This window comes from Rhipicephalus microplus, chromosome 9, assembly GCF_043290135.1.
Source record: "Rhipicephalus microplus isolate Deutch F79 chromosome 9, USDA_Rmic, whole genome shotgun sequence".
Lineage (NCBI taxonomy): Eukaryota > Metazoa > Arthropoda > Arachnida > Ixodida > Ixodidae > Rhipicephalus > Rhipicephalus microplus.
The window spans coordinates 130083136-130109052 of NC_134708.1; the positions used below are offsets into that span (position 1 = coordinate 130083136).

General features: G+C 47.3%; 1 protein-coding gene across 2 annotated transcripts in view; it reads left to right on the forward strand.

Moving 5' to 3' along the window:
* LOC119163054 (uncharacterized) overlaps positions 1–25917 on the forward strand; it is a 149105-nt gene that overhangs the window by 65492 nt on the left and 57696 nt on the right. The window contains exons 8-10 of one of the 2 annotated variants that reach the window (XM_037414988.2): positions 8351–8511; positions 13230–13326; positions 24486–24625. In XM_037414988.2, coding sequence (XP_037270885.2) covers positions 8351–8511; positions 13230–13326; positions 24486–24625 — 398 coding nt within the window. The remainder of the gene's footprint in view (positions 1–8350; positions 8512–13229; positions 13327–24485; positions 24626–25917) is intronic. The other variant, XM_075874304.1, reaches the window with a different exon arrangement.

The window sequence follows — 25917 nt, forward strand, 5'->3', positions numbered from 1 at the left end:
TTGCGTCGTACCCAGCACCTCCACCAAAATGTTGCGAATGTATTTACTACTTTAGAGTAGAAAAGTACTCCAGCAGTCAAGATGGCAGCCGTTGTGTATTTCGAACAGCCCAAAAACGTCGTCGTCTTCTTCTTCGCACCGCCCGCATAGCTGCATAGCCGCGAACCCGCAACAATATTGTCCGTGCCAGTGTTTTCCTCCGCGACAAGGCGTGTACTTGGTGTTCTGGTGATACTACCCCGAACTCACTCTCACGGCGGCAACAGGCTCGAGCGATATGACCCCGTTGTTTACTCTTGAAGCATGACGCCGAGCGGATGCGGCAATCCTCGGGTCCGTGCCTTTTTTCTCCACAGCGGTAGCACACAATCTGTGGCCGGCTTCGTGGGCGATAGGACCGGCCTCCTAGCGCTTGCCCACTTGCCTCAGCAGTGAGGCTTACTATCTCGTGCGCGTTAGCCTCGGCCTTTTCTATAGATATCGCAATTTCTTCCGCTTCGCTCCTCGTCAGCTGTGGCTTCGCGAGTAGCTGCCGATGCACTCCGACGTTGTGCAGATCACACACGATGCGATCTCGTAGCATTCTGTCCAACGAAGCACAAAAATTGCAGGTGTCTGCTATTTGTCGAATAGCCACGATAAAATCCTTGACCAGTTCGCCAGGCAACTGACTGCGGGTGAAGAACTTATAAGACTGTGCTATCTCGTTCAGTTGCGGCAAGAAGTGCTGCTTAAGCAAGGCTATCACTCGGTACCAAAGCTCATTCACCTTATCCGGAGCACAATGTCTGCTCAGTACGTCGACAGTGTGGGTGGACAGTGCAGTCACCAACAGGGCCCGCTTCTTGTTGTCTTCCATGATGCCATTTCCCTCAAAGAAGGCTTCCAGCCGAGCCTGGTACGCGGGTCACTTGTCGCTCGTCTCGTCGAACTGCGGCGGGCTGGCGTATTTTTCCATGGGTGCGGCGGTCATGACGGACGAAGTTTACGCACCGCTTTCGTCCCACCCTCGTCGCCACTGAAACGAACAAGAAAAACGTTTATTGCCATAGCACGGTTTTATGTAGCGTTGTGCGAGAGGGGTTGCGGGGAAGGGAAGGAGAAGAAGCAGTGGTGATAACGGCGGCTTCGGCTGGCGTGACGTCACGTATACATCACAGAATCCTTGAACTTGGCAGGTATGCAGGAAGACACACGCGAGTTGTTTTGACTGAAATAGATTATGCTAGTTGTGTTGATCCTTTGAGACTCTCACCTTAGTGAAAAACTCTACCCTTGTGTGTTCGGCCACTCCTAGCCAATATAAGATAAGACTGCAACGCTGATGTTGGCGATTGCGATTGAAACCCCCCTCTCACCCCCTTTTGTTTTTCGCGAAGTTTTTTTTTGTTTGTATATCCTTGTTTTTTTTTGTGTTGCACCCCCCCGTTGCTGAAATCTCCCGGATTCAGCATCCTTGAACTTGGCGGGTGGGCATTGGTGAAGCCTTTTCATCTCAGTTGCGTTAGGAACAACACATTGGCGCCCCATCGCATAGTGTCAGCTGAGTCTGTGATTCTACCAGGAGGACTGAAGCTTCCTGTGTTCAAAACATACTCATCGACAACAGTGGCTGCCCTCTGTGATGCTCCAGGTGGGACCCCAGTGAACACTTGTTCAGCCGATTCAAAAATTTTACCTATGATCGACAAGTCACTTACTGCCGACAAATACTACATGCTTCTGGACGTCCTGTTAAAATACGTGGCGGTTTTGATTTTTTACATGATCCTGCGTCCTCGATTCTCGTGTCTCGGACTCTCCATATGATACACTGCAACAGCACAGCCCATCCGTCAAAAACTCTACCAAGTGTCGCCGTCTAAGATAATTGACGAACAAGTGCGTGATATTGTTTCAGGGTTGGTGACTTCTGTACAAAATGCTTTTACAGAGGAAAAGCCACAGGCAAGTCACAATGGCTGATTGGCACACTCACGCGCCTCTCAGCTGATTGAGTCCTTCCTCTTCCTTTACTTCATTTCCGTAACAGGACCCCCGGGCGCAGGAGCGCCGTGTCGGCGCAAGTCCGGAGAAGTGCGACAGAAGTAGGGTTTCATGCGCGAAACATGGACAATGTCAACAAGTGACGAACTCGGTGACATATTGGAGTGCAATGGCGCTTACTCGTAGTTGACGTCGCTAACTTGACGCAAGACTAAATAGGGTCCTGCGTATCGGGACAAAATTTTTTCGGAGAGACCTACACGATGACCAGAGGAGCATGCGGTCACCATGAGCAAATGTTATATTACGATGCCGGTGGTCGTAGCGGGCTTTTTGCATATCCTGTGACCTGGTGAGACGAGACTTGGCAACATAATGAGCCATGTGAGCCCGATCAATGGCTTCGCGAGCGTACTCTGAAGCAGATGGCTTGAGAGGTAAGGTGGTTTCAAATGGCAATATGGGGTCGCGACCATACAAAAGATAAAAAGGTGAGAATCCCGTGGTGCCATGTCGAGAGGAATTATATGCGAAAGTAACATAGGCCAACGTGGTGTCCCAGTCATGATCATCTTCGGAGACATACATCGAAAGCATCTCTGTGAGCGTTCAGTTAGGCCATTAGTTTGTGGATGGTAGGCGGTAGATAGCTTACGCCCTGTAGCACACAATCGAAGGAGGTCCTTGACAACTTTGGACAAGAGCGGCCGCGGTCTGTAAGCAGCTGTCGGGGTGCACCGTGGTGTAAGATGACATCATGAGGAAGAAAATCCGCGACGTCAGTGGCGCAACTGGTTGGCAGAGCCTTTGTTATCGCGTAACGGGGTGCATAATCTGTGGCGACGGCGAGCCGTTTATTTCCCAGTGTCATCTTCGGAAAAGGGCCAAGAAGGTCGAGTCCCACATGATGAAATGGTTCAGAGGGGACTTCAATTGGGTGAAGATATCCAGCTGGCAGCAAAGAAGGTGTTTTCCGGCGCTGGCAGAGGTTCGCAAGTGGCGACATATTGATGCACGCTGTGGTACAGTCCTGGCCAGAAAAAACGACGTCGCACGCGGTCGTATGTGCGTGAAACACCGAGGTGTCCCGCTGTTGGTGCGTCATGAAGTTATTCAAGTATGGCAGGCCGTAGATGACGAGGAATGACAAGCAAAAGCTCAGGGCCTTTAGTGCTGACGTTGCGGCGGTAGAGGATGCCGTCATGCAGCACAAACATATGGGATTCAGCGTCATGGCTGTCAAATTGGATGGTGTCGATGATGATATGCACCGACTCATCCCGTCGTTGTTCAATGCGCATATTGCCGATGTCAGTAAACGCCATTACGCTGCTCTCCAGGTCAGTCGCAACGTGATCAGGAGGATCTGCCGGATGACGAGAAAGACAGTCTGCATCCTTGTGCAAACGGCCAGACTTGTAGCTGACGCTAAACGAAAATTCCTGGAGCCTCAGAGCCCAGCGACCCTGACGTCCAGTCGGGTCCTTCAGAGAAGTCAGCCAGCAGAGGGTGTGGTGGTCCGTAATGACTGAGAATATGCGACCATATAAATATGGCCTGAACTTGGCGACAGCCCAAACTAAAGCTAAACACTCTCTCTCGGTGATGGAATAATTCTTCTCAGGAGGAGAAAGCAGGCGACTGACGTAAGCTATTACGCACTGTCTGCCGAGTGAGAACTGCGCCAATACCGTGGCCACTGGCGTTAGTGCGAACATCTGTGGCAGCAGAAGGATTAAAGTGGGCAAGTATGGGGGGTAGTTAAGTAGCCGATAAGAGCGGTGAATGCTTGAGCCTGCTCAGGGCCCCATGAGAATGTGGTATCCTTTTTCAGCAAACCTGTGAGTGGCCTGGCAATGTCGGCAAAGTTTTTCACCAAACGACAAAAGTAGGAACATTAGCCGATCAAGCTCTGGACATCGGATGTAGAATGGGGCACTGGAAAGCTACGGACGGCGCGGATCTTTTCGGGATCTGGTTGGACGCCATCAGCGTTTACAAGATGGCCCAGAATGGTAATCTGACGGCGGCCAAATTGGCTTTTCTTGGAGTTCAGCTGTAGCCCAGCTGTTCTGAAGACTGCGAGAATTGCAGCGAGATCGGTCAAGTGGCTATCGAAAGTAGACGAAAAGACTATCACATCGTCTAGGTAACGGAGACAAGTAGACCACTTATAACCACGCAGGAGAGAGTGCATCATTTGTTCAAATGTGGCAGGGGCGTTACATAGTCCAAAAGGCATGACCTTAAACTGGTATAAACCATCCGGTGTAATGAAGGCCGTCTTCTCATGGTCCATCTCATTGACAGAAATCTGCCAGTAGCCGGACCGAAGATCAATAGATGAGAAGTATGTAGCGCCGTGCAAGCAGTCTAACGCGCCATCGATGCGTAGTAGCGGGTGTACGTCTTTTCGCGTGATCTTATTGAGGTGGCGATAGTCAACGCAGAAGCGCCAGGTACCGTCCTTTTTCTTCACAAGGACGACAGGGGAGGCCCAAGGACTACTTGATGGTTCTATTACACCTTTGTTGAGCATTTTGTTAGCTTCCGCTTGGATAACTCTGCGTTCAGTGTGGGAGACACGATAGGGGCGTCGGCAAATAGTACTGGCTTCACCAGTGTTTATACGGTGCTGAACACTGGATGTTTGCTATAGAGGTCTGTCGTCGAAATAAAAAATGTCGGTATATGACTCGAGAAGGCGATGGATGTTGTTGACTTGCGCAGGATTGAGGTCAGGTGCAATCATTTTCGAGAAACGATTTGGCAGAGAACAGGTGCTGTTAGCTACAGGAGACTGAAGTAAATCAATCTCGGTGGTGAGAGCCACTATTTTGAATTCGTCAGCATCAGATATGCTGGCCAAGAACATGCCACAAGGAAGCACGTGAGGGCAAAAGCTGAAATTGAGAAGTGGGAGCGAGGTACAGTTGTCAGTGACAGTCACAAGCGTATGGGGAATGGCGATGTTGTGCTCCATGAGGACGTGGGTGAGAGGAAGGAGAACATATTGAACATTGGGAACCTGTGGCTGTGTGGTCAAAATGACGCAGGTGGCTGCCTGAGGTGACAGTCGCACATCCTGAAGAGACCACAGGCGCGGCGGGGCAGTGCGGTGTTCAGCGACTATCTGAGGCAGTTCTAGCTGAAGGATGCCGGTAGCACAATCGATAAGAGCAGAGGGATTCGACAAGAAGTCCAGGCCTAGGATAACGTCATAAGGGCAGTGGTCAATCACGACTAAAATGACAGAAGCAGTGTGGTCCTTTATACTTAAGCGGGCAGTGCACAGACCGAGAACTATCGGCGTGTCGCCATCCGTCACACGGAGCATTTGTGCAGCCGCTGGTGTCAGAACTTTCTTTTAAACTTGTGGGTAGGCTTCAACTCATGACCGAAATGCTTGCGCCAGTGTCTACAAGTGCTTGTACAGGTACGCCGTCTACTTCAATGTCTATTACACTTCGTCTGGTCGGAACGGAGAGAGGATTTGCTGCGGAAGTCGTCAATGCTGCACCACCTCCGGGGACTGCATTTCTCAGTTTTCCGAGACGATGCGGCCGGAAGCCATGGGGGACCAGAAGCGCCGTGGCTGCGACAAACGGGACGATGGACGGCGTATTTGCGGCGAATGAGACTGGTGCCCACGTGATGAAGGTGAGCGGCTGTACCCAGTGTTCCGAGATTGGTCAACAGCATTGGGCTCTTCGGCTGGTGAAAAGGTGCGGGCTGTACCGTCGAAACGGGTCATATGGGTCATTGCACGAGGGGCTGAAGACCATGTGTTGCGGCAGTAATGAGTAATATGTCTAACGCGGTGGCAGTTGAAACATATAGGGCGGTCATCTGCAGTTCACCACTCAGCCGGGTTGCGGGTACGTGGAGAAAACCGTCGGTTGGAGGAGAGCATCGCGAAAGGGCGTTGGCTGACACTGGGCGCGGTGACATGGTACACGGAATGCACACCGATGTTTTCAAGCTCCTGGCGCATGATGGCTTGAACAAGAGGAACAGTAACAGGAGTGGTATTGGTACTGCGCGAATAGAACGCCGAGGGCGCCATTGCTTCCAATTCGCGGCGAACAATGCGTGTCATGTCTTCAGGCGGGGACGGACGTTGTGGTTTGGACTGGTTCTCGCAAGTGCATCAGCCAACTGAAGTACATCAGTTGACTGATGTACTGTACTATACCTTGGCCGTGCCTCTCAAGTAAAACAGTACATCAGCCCACCGAAGTGTGGGATCCCATCTGTTCGGCACACTCACTCGTTCGAACATGGCCAACCAGTCGTCAACGTCGACGCCATGAGTTTCGCAGAATGTACCAGGATCGTTAAGTGGCGTGAAAACGTATGGTTGGGACGCCGTGTTCGTAGGAGACGCTGAGGTTGATGCGGAGGGCTCAGCATTGGCCATGGCTGGAAAACTGATGCGACGTCCGCTGCGGAGCTTCGTTGCCTGATAGTTACCCAGCAACTCTCACCAATATGTTACAAGGTCGGTGACTACTGTACACAATGCTTTTACAGAGGAAAAGCCACAGGCAAGAGTCACATTGGCTGATTGGCACACTCGCGCGCCTCTCAGCTGATTGAGTCCTTCCTCTTTCTTTACTTCATTTCCGTAACAGTATGCTGCAGAAAAGTGTCATTCGAGAATCCTTGAGTCCTAATGCAGCTCCAGTGATTCTAGTCAAAAAGAAGGATGGCAGCAGAAGATTGTGTATGGACTATTGTTGTCTGAACTCTGTCACAAAGAGAGATGTCTACCCACTTCCACGCATTGATGACGCTCTAGACTGCCTCCATTCAGCATCTTACTTTTTGTCCATAGACTTACGCTCGGGCTACTGGCAAACAGCTGTGCATCTGATGGACAAAGAAAAGACTGCTTTTGTTACCCCGGGCAGACTATATGCATTTAACGTGATGCCCTTTGGTCTATGTAACGTGACTGCTACATCTTAAAGGTTCATGGACACCATTCTGCGTGGCCTAAAGTTGAATATCTGTATGTGTTATCTTGGCGATGTTGTGATCTTCCGGTGTACTTTCAGCGAGCATAATGAACGGGTTGTGATGGTTTTGGAATTTATTCGAAATGCTGGCTTGGTTCTCGATGTGAAAGTGTTGTACCTCATCAACAAGGATGGCATGAGGCCCGACCCGAATAAGACAGTGTCTGTTAGAGCTTTTAAACCACCTGGCTTAGAGAAGGAGCTTCGAAGCTTTCCGGGTCTCTCGTCTTACTTTCACCGATTTATTCCCGCATTTGATGAAGTTGCCTTTCTTCTGACCTGTCTACTCTACCAAGGTGCTATTATTGAATGGACTCCTAATTGTGAAACTTCCTTCAACCAACTGAAGTTCTTGCTCACGTCGCAGCCTATCCTTCGGCACTTCAATCCTTCTACAGCGACTGCAGTTCACACCGACGCAAGCGGCATTGGCATAGGTGCGGTCTTGGTACAGCAATGTAATCAAATGGAACACATGATCGTATATGCCAGTCGCACAATAACTTAGCCAGAACGCAATTACACTGTGACCGAGCAAGAATGTCTTGCACTCGTCTTCGCTGTGCAGCGATTCAGCTCATACCTGTACGGTCGTCCTTCCCAAGTGGTTAGGGATCATCATTCTTTGTGCTGGCTTATCAACATACGGGATCCATCAGGCCGTCTTGCACGCTGGGCCCGCTGGCTGCAAGAGCACAACTTCACGGCATCGTACAAGAGCGAAATGAAACACGCGGAAGCAGACTGCCTTTCTAGGATGCCGCTTGATGCCACAGTTTGCATACATAGAAGAATGATGTTTTGAATGACAGGGCAGAAACATAATTTTCTGTTTAATTACGAACTCTGCTGTTCAATATTAGATTCGCTTTGCTTCTGGCACACTATTCAATTCTCGCTCTTTTGTCAGAATTCACTATGAAGGTCTCTAGTAACAGATCACTGGCACAGGCCTTTGTCTTTCAGTAGGCAAAGAAGTGAGGTGGTGGCAAACTTTGCCTACAGTTCATTGCTCCCTGCTTATTACTGATTTTATAGACCAGCACTGTACTGCGTATATGCGTAGTCTCTTCTTGGATTAATTGATGTCATTGTATTTGACTAACTAATGATTGTTTTTTTGGTTATTAATGTCAAAACATGAAAGAAACTATGGAGTAAAATGTGCAATACACTAAACCAGCCATTTTTTTCATGCTTACGAGCTTACCTTGTTTGGTTGATATGAGTGCTAGGTGGTAAAGCTCAAGATGACGACACTTGAAAGAATCTTTTAGCTAGTCTGCGTGCCATGCTCCTTGTGGCCCAAAGGACTCCTATAAAGGGCATTGGGTTTTCTTCAGGCACTCCACTCGAATCATTGCCAGGTATCGTGGACTCATTTGTTGTTGCAACGGAATCCCTGGCTGCTGGCGCAGCAGCATCGGATGGCTCATCCATGGCTGTAGCTGTAGCCGAGACCACATTTGCCATCCCAGAACCTGTGGAAAGGGCAGCAAAGCAGGCAAGTGGAATTGTTTTGCCGATTTCAAGGGGAAGCTATTTTTAAACATAGTCTCCTACGATTACCTAGAGGGAACTCAGGTGCTGGAATTGTTCAGCCAGTATGGGAATGCTGGGTAGTGCACGGATTCACCTAGTGCTTGCGGGTCAAGTGTACTAGTGGCTTTGTTGTATTGTGGAGTTTGTTTCGGATAAAGGGATGGATCGTTAAGAGCTGAGTGACAAAATTTAAATCAGTGAGCCTGAAAAGGTGGTGATTTAGAACTACTGAACTTTGTCTTGTTATAAAGCCGCTTCAGGCCACTTTGAGGCAAACAGAGCTTGAACAATCAAGATTAAATAAATGCGTGTACTGCCCATTATTTCCATGCCATGCTGGCTGGAGCACCATGCATTGCTGCTCGCACAATCACCTGTGTTCCCTGTAGTAAATACAAGACACTCAGTTAACGGAAATCTCTTGAACAGAACTGTTGCCTGAGAAAATAGAAATTTCATGCTGCTTGCTGTGCGCGATTCCTGGATTTGGCTGAGCTAATAGTAGCAGTGTCTAGATGCGTTTTTTCACCTTGCTCGGACGACGACTTCTTCAAGGGAGGATGGACAGCAAAGACAGGTGTGCAACTGCTACTAAATATTTTCAAGTAAACTTCACAAAATTTTGCTAGTTGCTTCACGACAGCTCTTACTAGATGTCTTGTGAATTTGGCAAGAAATTACAAAGCCATTCTATAAGTAATAAAAATATATAGATTTACTTTTTCTTTTTTTAAAACATTTGTGAAAAATATTCTGCATGTAAAATGGTAAAATCTCTTCCAATTATTACATGTGCCTAGAGTATTCATCTGAGGCAAAATAATAATTGTAAGCTTCGCCATTCCTCAGTTATAAACTTAGGTGCTTGATTGACCTGAACTTTGTGACTTTTTTCTTGGAGAAACATTTTGGCAAAAATACAATTCTGGTGGCAACACTATCATCTTGCTTCAGAATGGGTGCATGCTATTCAAAAAGAATCCCAAAAGTTTGCACTTGATAACCTCATTGGTTACAGAGAAAATGTTTGTTTTCTGATGAAAAGTACTGTTTGGAGAAAACTCCATAAAAAGTTTGAGTTGCCATAGTGCAGATAAGTGATTGGATGTGTTTGGGGTAGTTTTTAAATCCTTTCCACTGTGCATAAAAACGCATCATTTTGTGGAAGCACTTGTCGGTAATGCTGAATTACCATGCTATGAAAACTGAAAAATTGCATTTTAGTTAATTTTGCCCTCCATTTCCCCTTGAGTAAGCTTTCTCTCAAGGGAATAAACAGCAAGATGTGCTCTGTATAAAGTTGCACTCTTTCACAGTTCTCAATAATTGAATAGGAAGTTTTGAATTTGGAGCACTGTGAATACAGGTGCTCATTTTTTTTATTAGGTTTGTGCCAGGATTTCTGTGGCTAAACAAGGCTGCACAGTCGGAAAAAGAATGGCTTGAACTGGGACTTGGCAAATTGTTTTCTTGGGGGTTCATCACTTCTGGAAAAAAACAAACAAAAAAAACGTGCGAAACAACACAGACAGAAACGTGGCACCAGTGTTGTGTCTGTCGGTGTGTTGCTTAGCACTACAATTTTTTCCTTGAAATAGTATCGTGTTGTGAAACATGGAGTGTGTCTGCTAGAGAATATACACTTGCACCTCGTCATAATAAAGTTCAAGGGGAGCCACAATTATTTCGTTATATCGATCATAACAGTTTGTGGCAATGTATGCTCAGATGGGCGCACACTTAAAAGCATGCAAAATAGAAAACCGCCTTGCGGCCCAATGTACCGCTACGCGACCACGCGTGCTGTGGAAAATAAACACTGTCAAATCTCGTTAATTCAAACACCCTTAATTCAAACTTTTGGTTAATCCAACTCACGATGAGATCCCGTCAAAGCTATGTGTATTCCAATGGGTGACAACGCCCTGTAATTCGAACGCGCAAGCACTTGCAATGATTATTTTAAACATACCGCGCTCCAAAAATGCTTTCAGCACCATGCCCAATCCCGCGGCGGCACCTCTCAACGCTGCTCGAAAGAAGAAAAATAAGAAAAGGAAAAAAAAAGACTGTGGCTGATTGTTTGCTCTCTTAAATGCCGATCTGGTAGTGGTTGGAAGAAGGCTCCTAATTTCTGCAGCCCGGTTGGGAGCACGGTGCAGTACGTGTGCGACGCTTCTCCCTTTTCCGTCTTTGCACGTAGAGACCCTTCTCCTTTCAAGGCCGCGCGTGGACAGCGAGGGGAAAAAGGAAAAGAAAGCTGTCGCAGAGAGTCCTCTTTTTTTCGATGGAGAGGGTAGCAGCGGAAATTGCTTTGCACCATGGTGCTGTTTCTCGGTCATGTGACCCGCTGAACGCTTCCTCAATCCTCTCCGCTGGCTGTGTGAGGAAGACTACTCTCTCGGCTGTGCGTGGCATGGCTGTAAGGTCGGCGCGGTAATTTTGAAAGAGCCGCACCAAACGAGCGTCCAACCCCGCTGAAAACGATATACTTAACACACTACGGTCGGTTTTTCTTTAGATAGACAATTTGATTCACTAACTTAGTTCGTTATATTCATTTACCGGTCAATTTTACTTCAAACGAGGTTTAAAATGCATGGTTCTTAATGGAGCTTTCAAGGGAAATTTCATTTACTTTGTTATATTCATTATTTCATTATATCCCATTACGTTATAACGAGGTTTGAGTGTAGTTCAATGATTTGGCAGTTGACCAGAATTTATGGATGTCAAAATTCAATGGAAAATAATGCATTCTATATTTGGGAAATCAGATGGGTGATATTAGGCAGCTCAAAGAGGCCTTAGTGAAAGCCCTGCTGGTCACTGTTGGACTGTTTGTGTGCCGTCTGACCCTCTTTCTTGGAACCGACAGTCGGGGTTATTGAACAAGATAAGCAGATTGGGCGAGTTGGTGACGTTTCATGATAAAAATATACAGCAGGGCTTCACTACGAGACACCGGAAAGAAGAGAGACACACGGCGCTTAACTTGCAACTGGATCCTGGGGTTATTGAATGAAAAAAGTTAATCGCTAACAGTTCCACTGATTTCGTGAGGCCATCTTATTATAACTCATCCCCTAAACCACCCAGAGGTTCAAATTAAGTATGGTGTTGCTGTCGTGCACAAGTCTACAATGAACACGCAACTGCGAGAATTTTTAGAAATGGTGCCGTAGAATAGTTGCACGCAATCTGATGATTCAAAAGTGGAGTGGGCTGCAAGGGGGAGCGTGACATGTGGTGCAGCTTTGGTACACTTGGTCGTTTTGCTGTCGCATGATTGCTCGGTAATGCATATGGAGATATTGAAGTTATGCTCCTAAAGAGTTTGCAAACAATTTATTGACATAAATGCGTTTGGCACTCGTATTGCTTTTTAATTAAGTGCATGCTCGAAAGAAGTACCACGACACATTTTAGCCGTGGATAAGTTCCTGGCTGAAACATTGAATGTTTCCTCAACAAGGGCTTCATGGAAGTGCGTCTCCAAGGGACAGGAGGAGAGGAGATCAGAATTCTAATTTCAGAATCTCACTTGGACAAAAAACACCTCTTTGTGCTGCTGTGCTGGCTACTACATATATTGGTGCGGTCAAACCTCATGACTGCAGTTAAAGGGACACTAAAAAAAAAAAGAACTTCTTGCATATTGCTAAATTGCGATTTACACAATACCAAAAACACTTTATGCGAAGGAAACAAACGCAAATTTATGGGCTCGGCTTTTTTGCTAGACACTACTAATGAGAGCCAACAAACAATGATGCCTAGGAAAGTATAGGGGATGTTACTAGAAGTGATTGTAATGTAATTGTGAAGAAAGAAAAGTGGATAAAAATGTAACTTGGCACTTGTAGGGACCGAGCCTGCAGCCTTCGAAAAAAGTGTGTGACGCTCGACCAACTGTGCTACGGCGCCTTTCCTTGACATCGTCTTTTAGTTCTCATTAATATTGCGTCTAACAAATATAAATGAGCCCTGCAATTACCACTTTTTTTCTTCATTGATAGCGAAGATCGCATGCTATGTGATGCCAACAGGCAAAAAGTGTGTTTCACACTCACCTCAATTGCTACGGATGACACTGAGTGACACTCCCACATTTAGATGCAGACGTCTACCCTTCAAAGTAAACGGAGGGAATAACCGCCTCTGTAGCTAAGTAGGTAGGGCATCGGACGCGTTATTCGAAGGTTGCAGATTTGATTTCTGCCGGCGGAAAGTTATCTTTTCATGCACTTCTTTTTCTTGACATTTGCATGACAGTTAACGCTTATAATGTTCCCCACACTTTTGTAGCTTCATTGTTTATTAGTTCTCATTATTACTTTTACCACGATAAGACGGTTAGTACGCCAAAATTATGTGCGAAAAGAAACGCTGGGTGGCTACACCAGCTTGATATTTCTGCGCTAAAAGCAGTCACATTATGAATTTTGACAGTGTCTACTGGTTCATAGGTAGTTCTTAAATGGTAAAAATGAAGTGCATCGCCCTCTCAAATTCATGACTTCAAGTGCGGCGTGAAATTTAAACATGAAACTGACTTTTCCTCCTCTAATAATGAACATATGATGATGAAACTAATGACTCATTTGTCAATCTAAGCACATTGATTGTTTTACTTTACTGTCTGTCTAATTTAGGCAGTGGCTGCTTTTGTGTGTTCAGGCTCCCTCTGCCCAGACTACCATGATCAAAAAGGCTGGCAGCCTATTGCGCCAACCTTCTTCGAAAAGTGCAGCGCCGGCTGGCAGGAGTGTTCCATGTGAGTGTTTCACCATCCCACTGCATCACTCCAGCTATGCTTCACCTGTTGGCCGCAGGGCATACACTGTACAGTGCGTTGAATTTATGAGAAGAGTGAACTGGGGGATTTGGCACTCATTGATGGTGAGAACTTTGTTTCTCTGCTACGTTTGCTCTCTCTGTTTTGATCGCACCTTAAAGGAACATAAATTTGACGTGAATTTAGACTTGACAAATAATTTTTCTGACAACTGGATTGTGGGTAAAGTCGCCATAATAGGTTGCTGATAGAACAGATAATTAGGCTAACTTTGATTTCTAGGCATTGGGTGAGCAACCTCTGCACACGAATGTCAGCACGATGTGGATTTAGAAGTGTTTAGAAGTGTTTAGAAGCCAGTTGACGAAACAATCCCTTCTGAAACTTGGTACATTAGGTCGTTGGCCCTTTGCAAGGACACTCCAGTACTTCAGTGTTACTGACCAAAACTTTCCTAGTGCTTGTAGAATGCAGGCAACTAAGAATGTCAAAGTATTAATTGTAGTGGAGCATATGCATCAACGCGTATGCGCCTTCGGAAGAGGACAAAAAGCCTGCTCTCTGTTTTTTGCGAGAACCTGTGCCGCCTTTTCCAGCCTTGCTGTACGGCTCTTTTCCGTTGCGACCTGCTTGCGACTTCTCTGATTCAATAAACCTCATTTCATTTGGTGGAGGATGCTGAGATCCCCTAGCAGACCTAAAGCTCCGCTCTCGCAACTTAGCCCAAAGACCATTGCACAAGATGACTGACGCCGTCATCAATCAGTCCACTCCAGCTCAGCCAGCACCCACCGGCTGCCCAGTCTCCCTGCCTCGGCGCTACCCGTCAACGGGACCCGCCCATCTTCAGCGGCAGTGGTGAGCAAGACTTCGAAGACTGGCTCTTCTTGTACGAATGCGTAAGCGCCAGTAACAAGTGGGAAGACTATTCTAAGCTTAGCTACGTTATCTTTTACTTGACTGACGTCGCTAAGCTTTGGTTCACCAACTGCGAAACCGCCATCGCCAACTGGTCCACCTTCAAGACCCTTGTCACCGAAGCGTTTGGCCGACCAGAGGTCCGCAAGCTCCGCGCTGACCAGCGTCTACGCCACCGAGCACAGCAGCCTGGAGAGACGTTTCCCAGTTATATTGAGGATGTGCTCGACCTCTGCAGGCGTCAACCCATCCATGCCTGAAAAAGAGAAGATCCGTCAAATTCTCAAAGGCATCGAGGATGGCTTGTTCCAGATGTTGCTGGCAAAAAGCCCGACCACTGCAGTAGTCCTCGTAAGCCTTTGCCAGAGCATCGACGAATTGCTCCGTCAGCGTTGCATCGCCGGGCAGAAAGTCCCATCACAAGATTCAATATCAACCGTCGCAGTCGCAAACTGCAACGTTCACCAAGGGACCCTTTCTAATTATATTAAAGAATTTATCAGAGAGGAAGTCGCCCGACAGCTCTCCCTAGTGCCTCATAGTGACGCATCCACCGCAAGCCTGCCTTCGACACTGCAGCAGGCCATACGCACTGAAATTTGCGATGCCCTCCCTGCAGTTCCGGCCTCTTACACGTGCCCTTCTGTGCCATCTCCTCTCTTGACTGCCGGCTACCCGCCACCTGTGCCAACTTCACCTCTCGGCTACACAGCTGTGGTCGCGCGGCCCCCGCCGCATACAGGCTCGTTTTCAGCACCACCTCATCCCGCTTCGGCTTAGTTTACAGGCCCCCACCTCACTTTTTTCGTCCATCTGATGCGTGGCGCACCTATGACAACCGCCCTATCTGCATCGTGTGTGGCATTGCTGGCCATATTGTACGCGTCTGCTGCCGCCGTGCCACACCTACGTACGCCTCTTTCGGAACTCCTACCTACGCGCTGCAACATGCCCCCACATCTGCGTCTGAACAAAGGCACTCAGACTCAGATCGCCCCTCATGATGTGCTCATTTCCCATCCCCGCGTCGCCGATCCCCATCACCTGTGCGTCGTCGACCACCTCCTGAGCAGGGAAACTAATCAGTGCAGTTTTGGAGGCAAGAACTGCAACTTCTGTGAAATTCTCAAGGCCTCTATTTTCACCAGAAAACGTTATTGATGTCTATGTTGAGGGAGTTGCCGCACTAGCGCATATTGATACCAGGGCTGCCGTGTGTGTGATGAACGAAAACTTTTGTGGGAGACTCAAGAAAGTGATCACATCTTTCTTTGGCATGGTGCTGTTCACAACGAGCTCGCAACGCGCAAGCCCTCAGATGTGTGTACAACGTGCGTCGTCATCCAAGACATTCTGTACATCGTCCAATTTTTCGTTGTACCATCTTGCTCTCATGACCTCATCCTGGGTTGGGATTTCCTACTTGTCACGAAGCTATCATTGATTGCTCACTTGCAGAAGTGTCCCTTGTGCCAACATGTGTATTTCCATCGCCCGACCGTTCTCCTTTGCCCTACAAACTCATTGTTGACGACGGCACCAACTTGCCTCCGGAAGCTTCAGTCCCTATTACTCTTTCATGTGCTGCTCAACCTGACGCCACTGTGGCGTTTACGCCATCTTCAGTGTTTACGCCATCTTCAGTGTTTACTGAACGCATGAGCATTTTTCCATTCGCCATTTTCACAATTGCGTCTGGTTCAACCATAATGCTGGTTACCAACCACAGCAACTACCCCATTGGCTTACTCCGTGGTGAAACTTTCGGATATGTACAACCTGTCGATCATATCGACGATCTTGATCTTGCCGATGAAACCGCATGTTGTAAAATCGAAACAATCACTCGTGCGTCTGAGCCATCAAGTTCACCAGCCTTCAACAACGCCATTGATGAAGACCTTCCCCCTTCTCATCGCCGTCAACGTGTTGATCTCCTTAACAAGTTTCTTTCTTCTTTCGACTTTCAACAACCTTCGTTAGGCCGAACCACGACTATCAGTCAAACTATTGACACCGGCTGACACTTGCCCCTGTGATAGCATCCTTACCGCGTTTTCGCCACAGAGCGCCCCGTCATTATGGTGCAAGTAGATGACATGCTTCAACGTTGAATTATACAGGCTTCTCAAAGCCCTTGGTCGTCATGTGTTCTACTGGTCAAGAAAAAAGATGGCACCATTCGATTTTGCATTGACTATCGCCGCCTAAACAAGATTACGAAGAAAGGTGTCTACCCGCTACCATGAATAGACGATGTTCTTGACTGTTTACAAGGTATCGAGTTCTTTAAATCTTTGGATCTGCGTTCTGGGTATTGGCAGGTGCAAATGGCTGAATGTGATCGCCCTAAACCAGCGTTTGTAACGCCGGATAGCCTATATGAGTTCGAAGTCATGCCATTTGGGCTCTGCAACGCACCTGCGACATTTGAGCGCATGATCGATATCATCTTGTGTGCCCACAAATGGAAAACTTGCTTGTGTTACTTGGACGACATCGTAGTCTTTTCAGATGATTTCCCGACACATCTTGGTCGTCTTCATGAGCTTTTGACGTGTCTAACTTCTGCAGGCCTACAAATTAACACCAAGAAGTGCCACTTCACAGCACGAAAACCAACCATCTTGGGACATGTCATCTCAAAAGACTGCGTTCTTCCGGATCCTGATAAGCTTCAAGCTGTCGCATAATTTCCAAAGCCCACATCGCTTGAAGCCCTCAGAAGTTTCGTTTGTCTCTGCTCATACTTTCGTCACTTCGTGCGTAACTTCGCGTGCATCATTGCACCTCTGACGAGTCTGCCTGCCACCAGCAAAGGCATATCTGCATGGTCGCCTGCTTGTGACAACGCATTTCGCCAGCTGCGCCGCCTGTTGACCTCACCACCTATCTTTCGTCACTACGACCCCACTGCTGACACAGAAATTCTCACCAATGTAAGTGGCATCGGTCTTGGTGCAGTTCTGGCACAACGGAAAGGCACCCAAGCTGAATACGTATTCATTGATGCAAGTCGTGCTCTCAAGAAAGCTCAATTAAATTACTCCGCGACAGAGAAGGAGTGCTTGGCGATAATCTGGACGTTGACGAAGTTTCGCCCTTACCTTTACGGCCGTCCTTTCGACGTGGTCGCAGACCACGACGCTCTATGTTGGCTTTCTACCTTCATAGACCCGTCTGGACGCCTGGGCCGTTGGGCACTTCGATTGCAAGAATACGATATTCGTGTTGTATATCATTCCGATCGCAAGCATGCGGATGCTGATGCACTGTCCAGCTCGCCAATAACACCGAATGTGGCTTCTATGTCGCCCCTTTTTACCACAATGTTACCACTTGACACCACTGACATGCTTTCGGAGCAGCGTAAGGATCCATACGTTGCCATGTTACTCGACTACCTTACCGATCCGTTGGCTGTCCCTTCCACGAGAGCGCTACGCTGTGTTACGTATTCGGCGGCCAGATGACAGCAGGCAGCCATCAAGAAGCCCACTTTTCTGTGCGAGACAACATTCTGTACCCTCGAGCCAGGTGGTCCGAAGTGGCTCCTTGCGGTTCCTAGTCATATGCGCTCTGACATCTGCATGAAATTCCGTGCAGATCCCCAAAGTGCTCATGCCGGTGTACTGAAAACCTACAAAAGGCTGCGTCAGCACTATTACTGGCGAGGGGTGTATTGCTTTGTGCAGAAATACGTTCAGTCTTGCACTACACGCCAACAAAACAAGACACCGCCGCGGGACCTTTACTGGCATGTTACAGCCGCTCCCGTGTCCGGCTCGCCCATTTGACCGCAGGGGTATCGACCTTTACGGCCCCTTCCCGTATGGTGACTCCGGAAACCGGTGGATTATTGTCGGCGTCGATCGTCTCACGCGCTACGCTGAGAATGCAGCTCTACCAGCAGCGACCACCCACGAAGTTGCACTCTTCATTCTCCGCAGCTTCATTCTACACCATGGTGCTCCGCGGGAACTTCTCAGCGACAGGGATCGTGTACTCCTGTCAGAGGTCACCCAAGCTGTCCTCGCTGAATGCAACATCATTCACTGGAAATCTAGCGCCTGCCATCCACAGACAAATGGTCTAAGCAAGCAGTTCAAACGCACACTCGGCAACATGCTGAGGATGTACACCTCTTTCGACCACACTAATCGGGACGCTGTACTACCTTTTGTTACTTTGGCTTACAACACCGCTACGCAAGCGGCTACCGGCTTTTTCCCGTTCTTTCTGTTGTACAACCACAAACCTTCCCACCCACTGGACACCATACTTCCGTACCGCCCTGATGCATCTGAGTGCTCTCCAGTTTCTGAAGTCGCCATATACGCCGAAGACTGCCGTCAGTTGGCTCGTTCTCTGACAAGTGAATCTCAAGGTCGACAAAAGACTCGACATGACGGCGTTCATCAAACAGCTCCTACGTTTTGTGCTGGCTCCCTTGTTTGGCTTTGGGCGCCCGCACACGTCCCTGGCCTTTCTTTTAAACTTCTGGCGTGGTATCATGGTTCGTACTGTATCATTGATGCGACCTCGCCAGTGAATTACATAGTCGAGCCCCTCACACAATCACCAGATTTGCACCGTCGAGGACGCAAGACCATACACGTCGACCGTCTCAAGCTCTACTACGACCCCCTCATTGTACCTACTCCGTGAGTCGCCAGGATGGCTACACTTCACCCCAGGGGTGTTGTAGTAGAGCATATGCACCAACGCCTATGCGCCTTCGGAAGAGGATGAAAAGCCTGCTCTCAGTATTGCGCGAGAACCTGTGCCGCCTTTTCCAGCCTTGCTGCACGGCTCTTTTCCGTTGCGACCTCGTTGCGACTTCTCTGATTCAATAAACGTCATCGCATAATTAATGTCTAGGAAGGGCATGTGCCTTCGCCTTTGTTCTGCTTAGAGTCTGCCAGAGTGCATCGGTGGTTAGGATGCTCTGCTGCTGACCTCACGGGTTTGATCCTGGCCGTGGCAGGGACGTTTTAATGGAGGCAAGAGACCCTTGTACTGTGTGGTGTAGGTGCGTGTAATACCTGTGTCACAACTTAAGTGCACTTTGAGTGAGAACACTTCGCCGCGGGTGTGATCTGCGCACTGTCACACAAGAAAGTTTAGTGCCACTCACCGCAAAGTACACTTGCCGGCAAGTGTGTTCCCCAACCTCACTTTGTTGTGACGAAGTGTGTAGCCTTGATAACAGTGGCTTGCACAGAAATACGCTGTTGCATAAAGCGGCACTCATATTGTTTTTGAACTATTGTTTTCGTTATAAGGGATATTGCTATGTACTATTAAAACAAGTCATAATATAAAGAAAAACCTCGCTACTCTCACCATCATGCAGTTCGCGGCTACGCCCGCTGAAGAAATGCGGGAACACATTGTTTTGCAATGGCTGTGTCAGTCACATTGTTTTTTACTTCCAGGCACACTTGCACATGGGCATTCTCTAGTCATTTACGATGGTGTGTGCCACTAGCGCTACTTCCACGAAGACAATGTGATCCGACGATGAGACACAAGCGCAAAAATAACAAATGTATGTTGCGCTACGAATCAGCCATTGCCACTGCCATTATTTCCAAAGTACACTTCGCTTTCTCGTGTAGCAGCGAACTGCCAAATTGACGCCTTGTGAGCTTAAGGGGGGAAGAGGGTTTTAAATTTTTTTTTTATATTTCTTGACCAAATTCAATGAAAATTGTAACCCAGACAGAGTTTTTCAAGCTGATTTCAAAAATATAATTGCTTTTGAAATTGGTTGGCCAGTTGCAGAGATAATTAAAATTAATCCTATATTGTTTATCAGAACAATGGAAAGGCAATTATTGGCCAGAATATTAATATTGACATATGGCTAGATACTATGAAGTGTAATTAACACAAATGTAGGATTACTTTTTTAATATTACAAGTATTACCAATTTTATAGCAATTTGAAGTTTAATCTCCAGATATCTCTATCAAGCGATTAAATTAGTACCAAGAATAAAAATTTAGAAAGACTAGATTGAAAAATCTGTTCCTACATTTGTGTAGGAGACATATGTAGCTACATGCCACCACAAGAATTGTGGCTCTATGTGACCTCAAGACCAAGATATCGCTTTGGCAAGTTTCAAAAACATCGAAAATGACATTCTGAGAAAACGTCAAAAAACAAAATAGGCTCATATTTAATACAGAAAATCACAAACTATTTACAATGTTCACAAATGGCCTAGCATCAGTACCCTCCAGGAACATAGTCTGTCTGTTTAGAGTCATTTCGGTGTTGTTTTCGTAGCACACGCTGCAAGTTTTCTGCAGAAGCATGCTTGCGTGCGCATGCTTCAGCACGGTGGCGATCTTTTTCACTCATGCGCTTGGTCAACTGTTGGCCAGGGTTTAGCTGAAGTTCTTGAAGTATGGCTGTAGAAGCTTTTTCATACCCAGAATTGAACTTCATTACAGCCTCTGCCACAGCAGCTTGCACAGCAAACAATGATGCATGTTTCTCCTTCGGCGCCAGTGCCCAAATAATTGAGTGGAGACACTCGTTGTTATTTTGGGTCTTCCCTCTTAGGCATCGCCGAAGAAGCGATTCATCAGACAAACGTCTGTAAACTGGAAGAAGCGCCTCACATACATGGGGTGGCAGATTGTGGCGGTGTTTTGGAGCAGGCTCACCTTTGGCCTTTGCTGCGTTTTGGCGGCACCATGAATCTGGGCCCTCTGGACAGAGAGTGTGGTTAGAAGTGACATCGTTTGAGGTGATGTGGTAGTATGTGGCCATGACTGCTTTATGCATGGCCTTGACATCACCTTTGTGCGATTTCAAGGCCCAGCCATAGTAGCTGCTGAGCTTGGTGATAAGCTCACCAGTCAGCTTTCCTTTCCCACCGAGACTCTCTGTACCAGAGGACTTCTGCTTGGAAACTAGATTTCGCAGTGCTGTGCCCATTCTCTTGTGAATGTGGTTAACACAATCTTCCTTGTCCACGGGTATGTATCCATAGACTTTCGCATCTTGAAGAGCAAGGTAAGCGCGGCTGTCACCATCCGACAACAAGGTCGTGTACCGCAGCTTATGCTTCTGCAGCGATCTTTGGAAGAGGATCAGTGCCGCTTCCACCTCCATCTCCCCAGCTTTTTTGTCCGTGTTTTTCTGGCATGCGTGTGCCTCCTTCCAAGCCTGGTAGGCAGGGTCAACTTCTTTTGGTGCCCGTGCGCACCCAGCACAGAAATTGCTGAGCACTACATAATCGAGCACAAATCCTGTGTAGAGCTCAATTACGGTGCCGACGCCGATATGAGACGAGTGGCCGCGCGTCATCCATGTGCCATCGAACGATATAGCGATGTTGTCCGGGCTGTTTATATTTAGGTCACGGTACAAATCGCGCACTAATTGTGCACATGTCCCCATCAACTTTTCTGCCCCATCGGTTGCCGCGGGGACGAGTTTCGTTTTCAAGTGTCCCTGCCATGTTTTATTGTGCATTCCTCTCTCCGAAATGTTCATCGCCGCAAAAATGTCGTTCATTGCGGTTTGCCCGTTTCCGGTGCTCTGCATTGCACGCTCCGCAAGGATGTTTATGACAAAAGGCCTGAGCTTTGCTTTGCCGCTCACGCGCGGCGAGCTCCATCCCTGCACATTATCGCCGCAGATCGCACATTCGGCAACAAACTTCACAGCAAGGCCAAAATCCCGCTCACCTTTTCGCACCGTGAGGTTACCACCACAAATTGTACACTTGCAACTGGTAGACGCCAGCAGCGCGTTCATCGAGTCGTAACTAGCGATGAAAAAACTTGTAGCGAGATCGTTGCTAGCTTGTGTGGCAGCGTCATCACGATCCAAAAAGTCAGATTTTCGGGCAGTAGCAGGAGTTGAAGCAAGTACATTAAGTTTTTCTTGAGCTTCACTCTCTATACGCCGCAAATCTTCTGGCTGCAACATTGCAGTGTCGTGCCGAAACGACGACGAAGACCCGCGGCGGTTGTCAAGAGCGCTTTGGGGGACTAGGCCTAACACGCCCGCATCGGCGCCGCTCGACTCGGGAAGCACGCCGTTCTCCGCATGGTCAGGAACTGGTGGTGGCACAGCAGCGCATTTCTGGAAGTTGTACGGAGTCTTCCTCTTCCTTTTTGTTCCGAATTTGTACTTCGTAGCGAACTTCGGCGACGGCGTCGACATCGTTGCTCACGTGCGAAAACCAGTTGACGCGTACGGTGTGCGCACAGTCGCCGCGGAGTGATGCAGACGATGCCTGTCAGGCCAATGGCGTGACCCGCTGCGGGTCACGTGCCGTAACTGGCCAATTACTGCGCGTGTTGGGACTTCTTTTTGAATCGGGATATCTTCACAGCCAACGCGCGCTCGGAGCCGAAAATGGCGCGAAAATCAAGACGAGAGGCTGCGCTTTCAAACGATATATGATTCGCGGCTGTCGGACAAATATGACGGCCGTCGCGTGTCACGGAAAAGGCGCTTTATTTACCAAATTCTTGGCTCATATTTAGCTGGCACTGGTGCTAAAATTGATATTACGGCTAAGATATCGTTTCAAACTGCATAAAACTTGGCGAAATGGTAGAATATTGGATGGAAATAGCAAAACTGCCATTTCCAAAAAATCAACTTTTTGACGATTTTTCGGCTTTTAAAACCCGTGTCCCCCCTTAACTACACTCGCCCAAAGTGCACCTAAGTTGCACGTGTGACAGGGGTATTAACAAACACCAGGTGGGCGAATTTACTGTAACCCTCCACTATGGCGTCTCTCATAATTATGTAAAACCCTTAATACTCTAAATACAAAAATATTACATTTAAGATTTGGTTAGCATTAGGTGAAGGGACTGTCGTTTTTTTTTTGTTTAATATTGTCACGACGTCAAAACCGCAGAGATTGAGACACCAGAAGCAGGTCAGTTTCTTTAATAGAACGCGCAAGCGAGTTCTTCTTTTTCGTTCATTTCTTAGTCCTTCGTGGCGCATGCAGAACTGCCATAGTCTTTCTTGAGCAAGCACGGGACAATATAGTACCATTATCGACTCCATGCAAAAGTTTTCACCAGTAGCTGTGTGAAGTTTATGACATCAACATCACAACAGAAACAAAATGCAATAACCTTTTATACTTAATATCGTTGCGGTTTGGTGTGATGAGGGCTTAGTTTAAGGATTATTAAGGATCTTTGAGCATTAAGAATCTTGCATTTGAGGAACCCATTTTGTCAGAACTGGATTATAGGTCAAACACCCAACTTTGAACGACTGAAAATTGGAAAAAGAAAGAGTAGTTCCTAGAAAGGCCAAAGTATTAGAAGGCACTTTTGCTGTGAAACTACTGCGATTCCAAATGGGGGCCAGCAAAAATGCCATTTATTTACATGTGCATTTACATGTAAATTTCACGTGGCAGAACCTTTGTAAAACATCCCAACAGTGTCCACATTTTGATTGAAACTCACTCGGAGGTCACTGGTTGCAATCATGATGCGAGCGCAGCTTCCGTATGAACTCTGCAACTTTTGCCTCCACGTCTAGATACGCTGAAGTCTGGCTCCAAAACAAAGTGCTCTTCTTACGGCTGCATGTCATGACGTGATTCTTTAGCGTCCACCAGCAGCGTCTGTGGTGCACTCGATAATAGCCGGGCGTGCTGCTGTAACCAGAGCTGCTAGCATTGCTGGAAGTTACAAAAAAAGAGTATCCGGTCACATTGGAGAAGCGAGAACACCCCTTAAAATAGCTTTTGTTCGTGACTTGCAGCTCCCGCTCCCATTCATATGCGCTAGCATCCCCACACACTTTGGACCACATTTCTTCATGCCTTTGAAAGCTCAATCGCCTTGTTTTTTTCTTGAACACTATTGTGAACTGTCGTCAGCAACTGGTCAAGAACCAGAAAAAAAAAGTTGCTCAGTGCCCAAATAGATTCATAAAATAACAAAAACTTGAAACGAGGGCACCTACAGCACAAGGCGGTCACTAAACAAAGCGACACTGATGGTGGCAATGGAGGTGGTTGACTCCAGTTGCCCGTAGTGGCCAGACTTCCGAAGAAGACTTTCTGCAAATGACTGTTATATAAGACAGTGGTCAACTTTTTATGGCTGTTTTTCAAAAAGAAAAAAATGTTTGACTTATGTACCGGTTTTCGCAGTACAAAATCTTTCACTTGTGAGTCTTGCATAATGATAAAAAAATGTAATTACAGTGCAACGTCCGTCTGCACGGCTGTCGGTGTCCACCAAACCCAGGGCAGTGACTAAGGGAGCCGGGGACACCACCTTTGCCACGAGCGTGCGGCCGCCTTCCAGACAATCCGTCGCCTCGAAAGCCGCTGCGCTGTCTAAGGTGTGGACTGCGTCTTTGTTTCACGAAACAGTCAGAAGCACTTTGTCAAAAACTCCAAGTCAGATAAATGGCCAGGAAATCAACACGTGTACTTCTCGTTTTCAGGTTAACCCATTTACTGCAGTGTTGTTTGCTGTGATGTTATTAGTTTGTGCAAGACATGCATTCATGCATTTGCCCCTCCGCCGTGGTCTAGTGGCCAAGGTACTCGCAGGTTGCTAGATCGAATCCCGGCTTCGGCGACTGCATTTTCGATGGAGGCGAAAATGCTGTAGGCCCATGTGCTCAGATTTGGGTACTCGTTAACCCCAGGTGGTCTAAAATTCCGGAGTCCTCCCCTATGGCTTCTCTCATAATCATATGGTGGTTTTGGGACATTAAACCCCACATATCAATCAATGCATTCATGTATTTGAAGCTTCTCAAATCTGATTGGAGGTTTTAATCAAATTGCACATGCAATGAAAATAGTGGTAGTCAAATCTTGTTATAGTGAACGTCAGCTCAATGATTTTTTTAAATGAGCGACTTTTTTGAAAATCTCCCTTCAAATGTTCATTAGTTTAACGTAAAAAAAATATTTCACTACTACAAAGTTCAGTTAACCAAATGTGTTAGAGTAGCGTGTCAAATTTTATCTCCATTATATCTCCACAACACTTGAATAACGAATAGTGGTTTTATAAAGTTACTCGGGACTGTGAAAACAATGCCCAGCTCAGTACCTGCAAATATCTTCATCATCATCATCATCATCGAAATGCCCACGTATTTCTCTTCATGCCTATACCTATTCAAATGTTTGATAGCCCTATGGCCATCACCATCGCGTGCGCTTGTTTTTTGCCATGAGTTTAGGCGTTCCCACATGTTGCCTTTGTTTCGTCTGGCAGTTTTGTCTGCGCACTTGTTACACACCTGTTTTCACGGGTTTCAACTGGTGCTTGTACATTCATAATGAGCTTCGGAAGCAGCAAGAAAGGAACACAGCGCGAGTGACAAAGGCGACACGAGTGACCTATGGGATGAAGCTTGATTCAACACTAAGCATAGTGCGACGACAAAGTATGCACGTCGGCTTAGCCAGGGGTAGAAGTGCTGCGCTTCCACCCTGCGCCAATTCTGCGCCAATCTGTCCTGCCGCGCCAGGCGCGCCTAATGGGTATTAGCATGTGCAGCGCCTAATTTAGTCGAGTTTTGTCATCGACCGAGCAACACGCATGGGCTACACAAAGGACGCAAGCGCGGCCATATCAAATCAGTTTCGGTTCGTGCATGAATCTGAAATTATC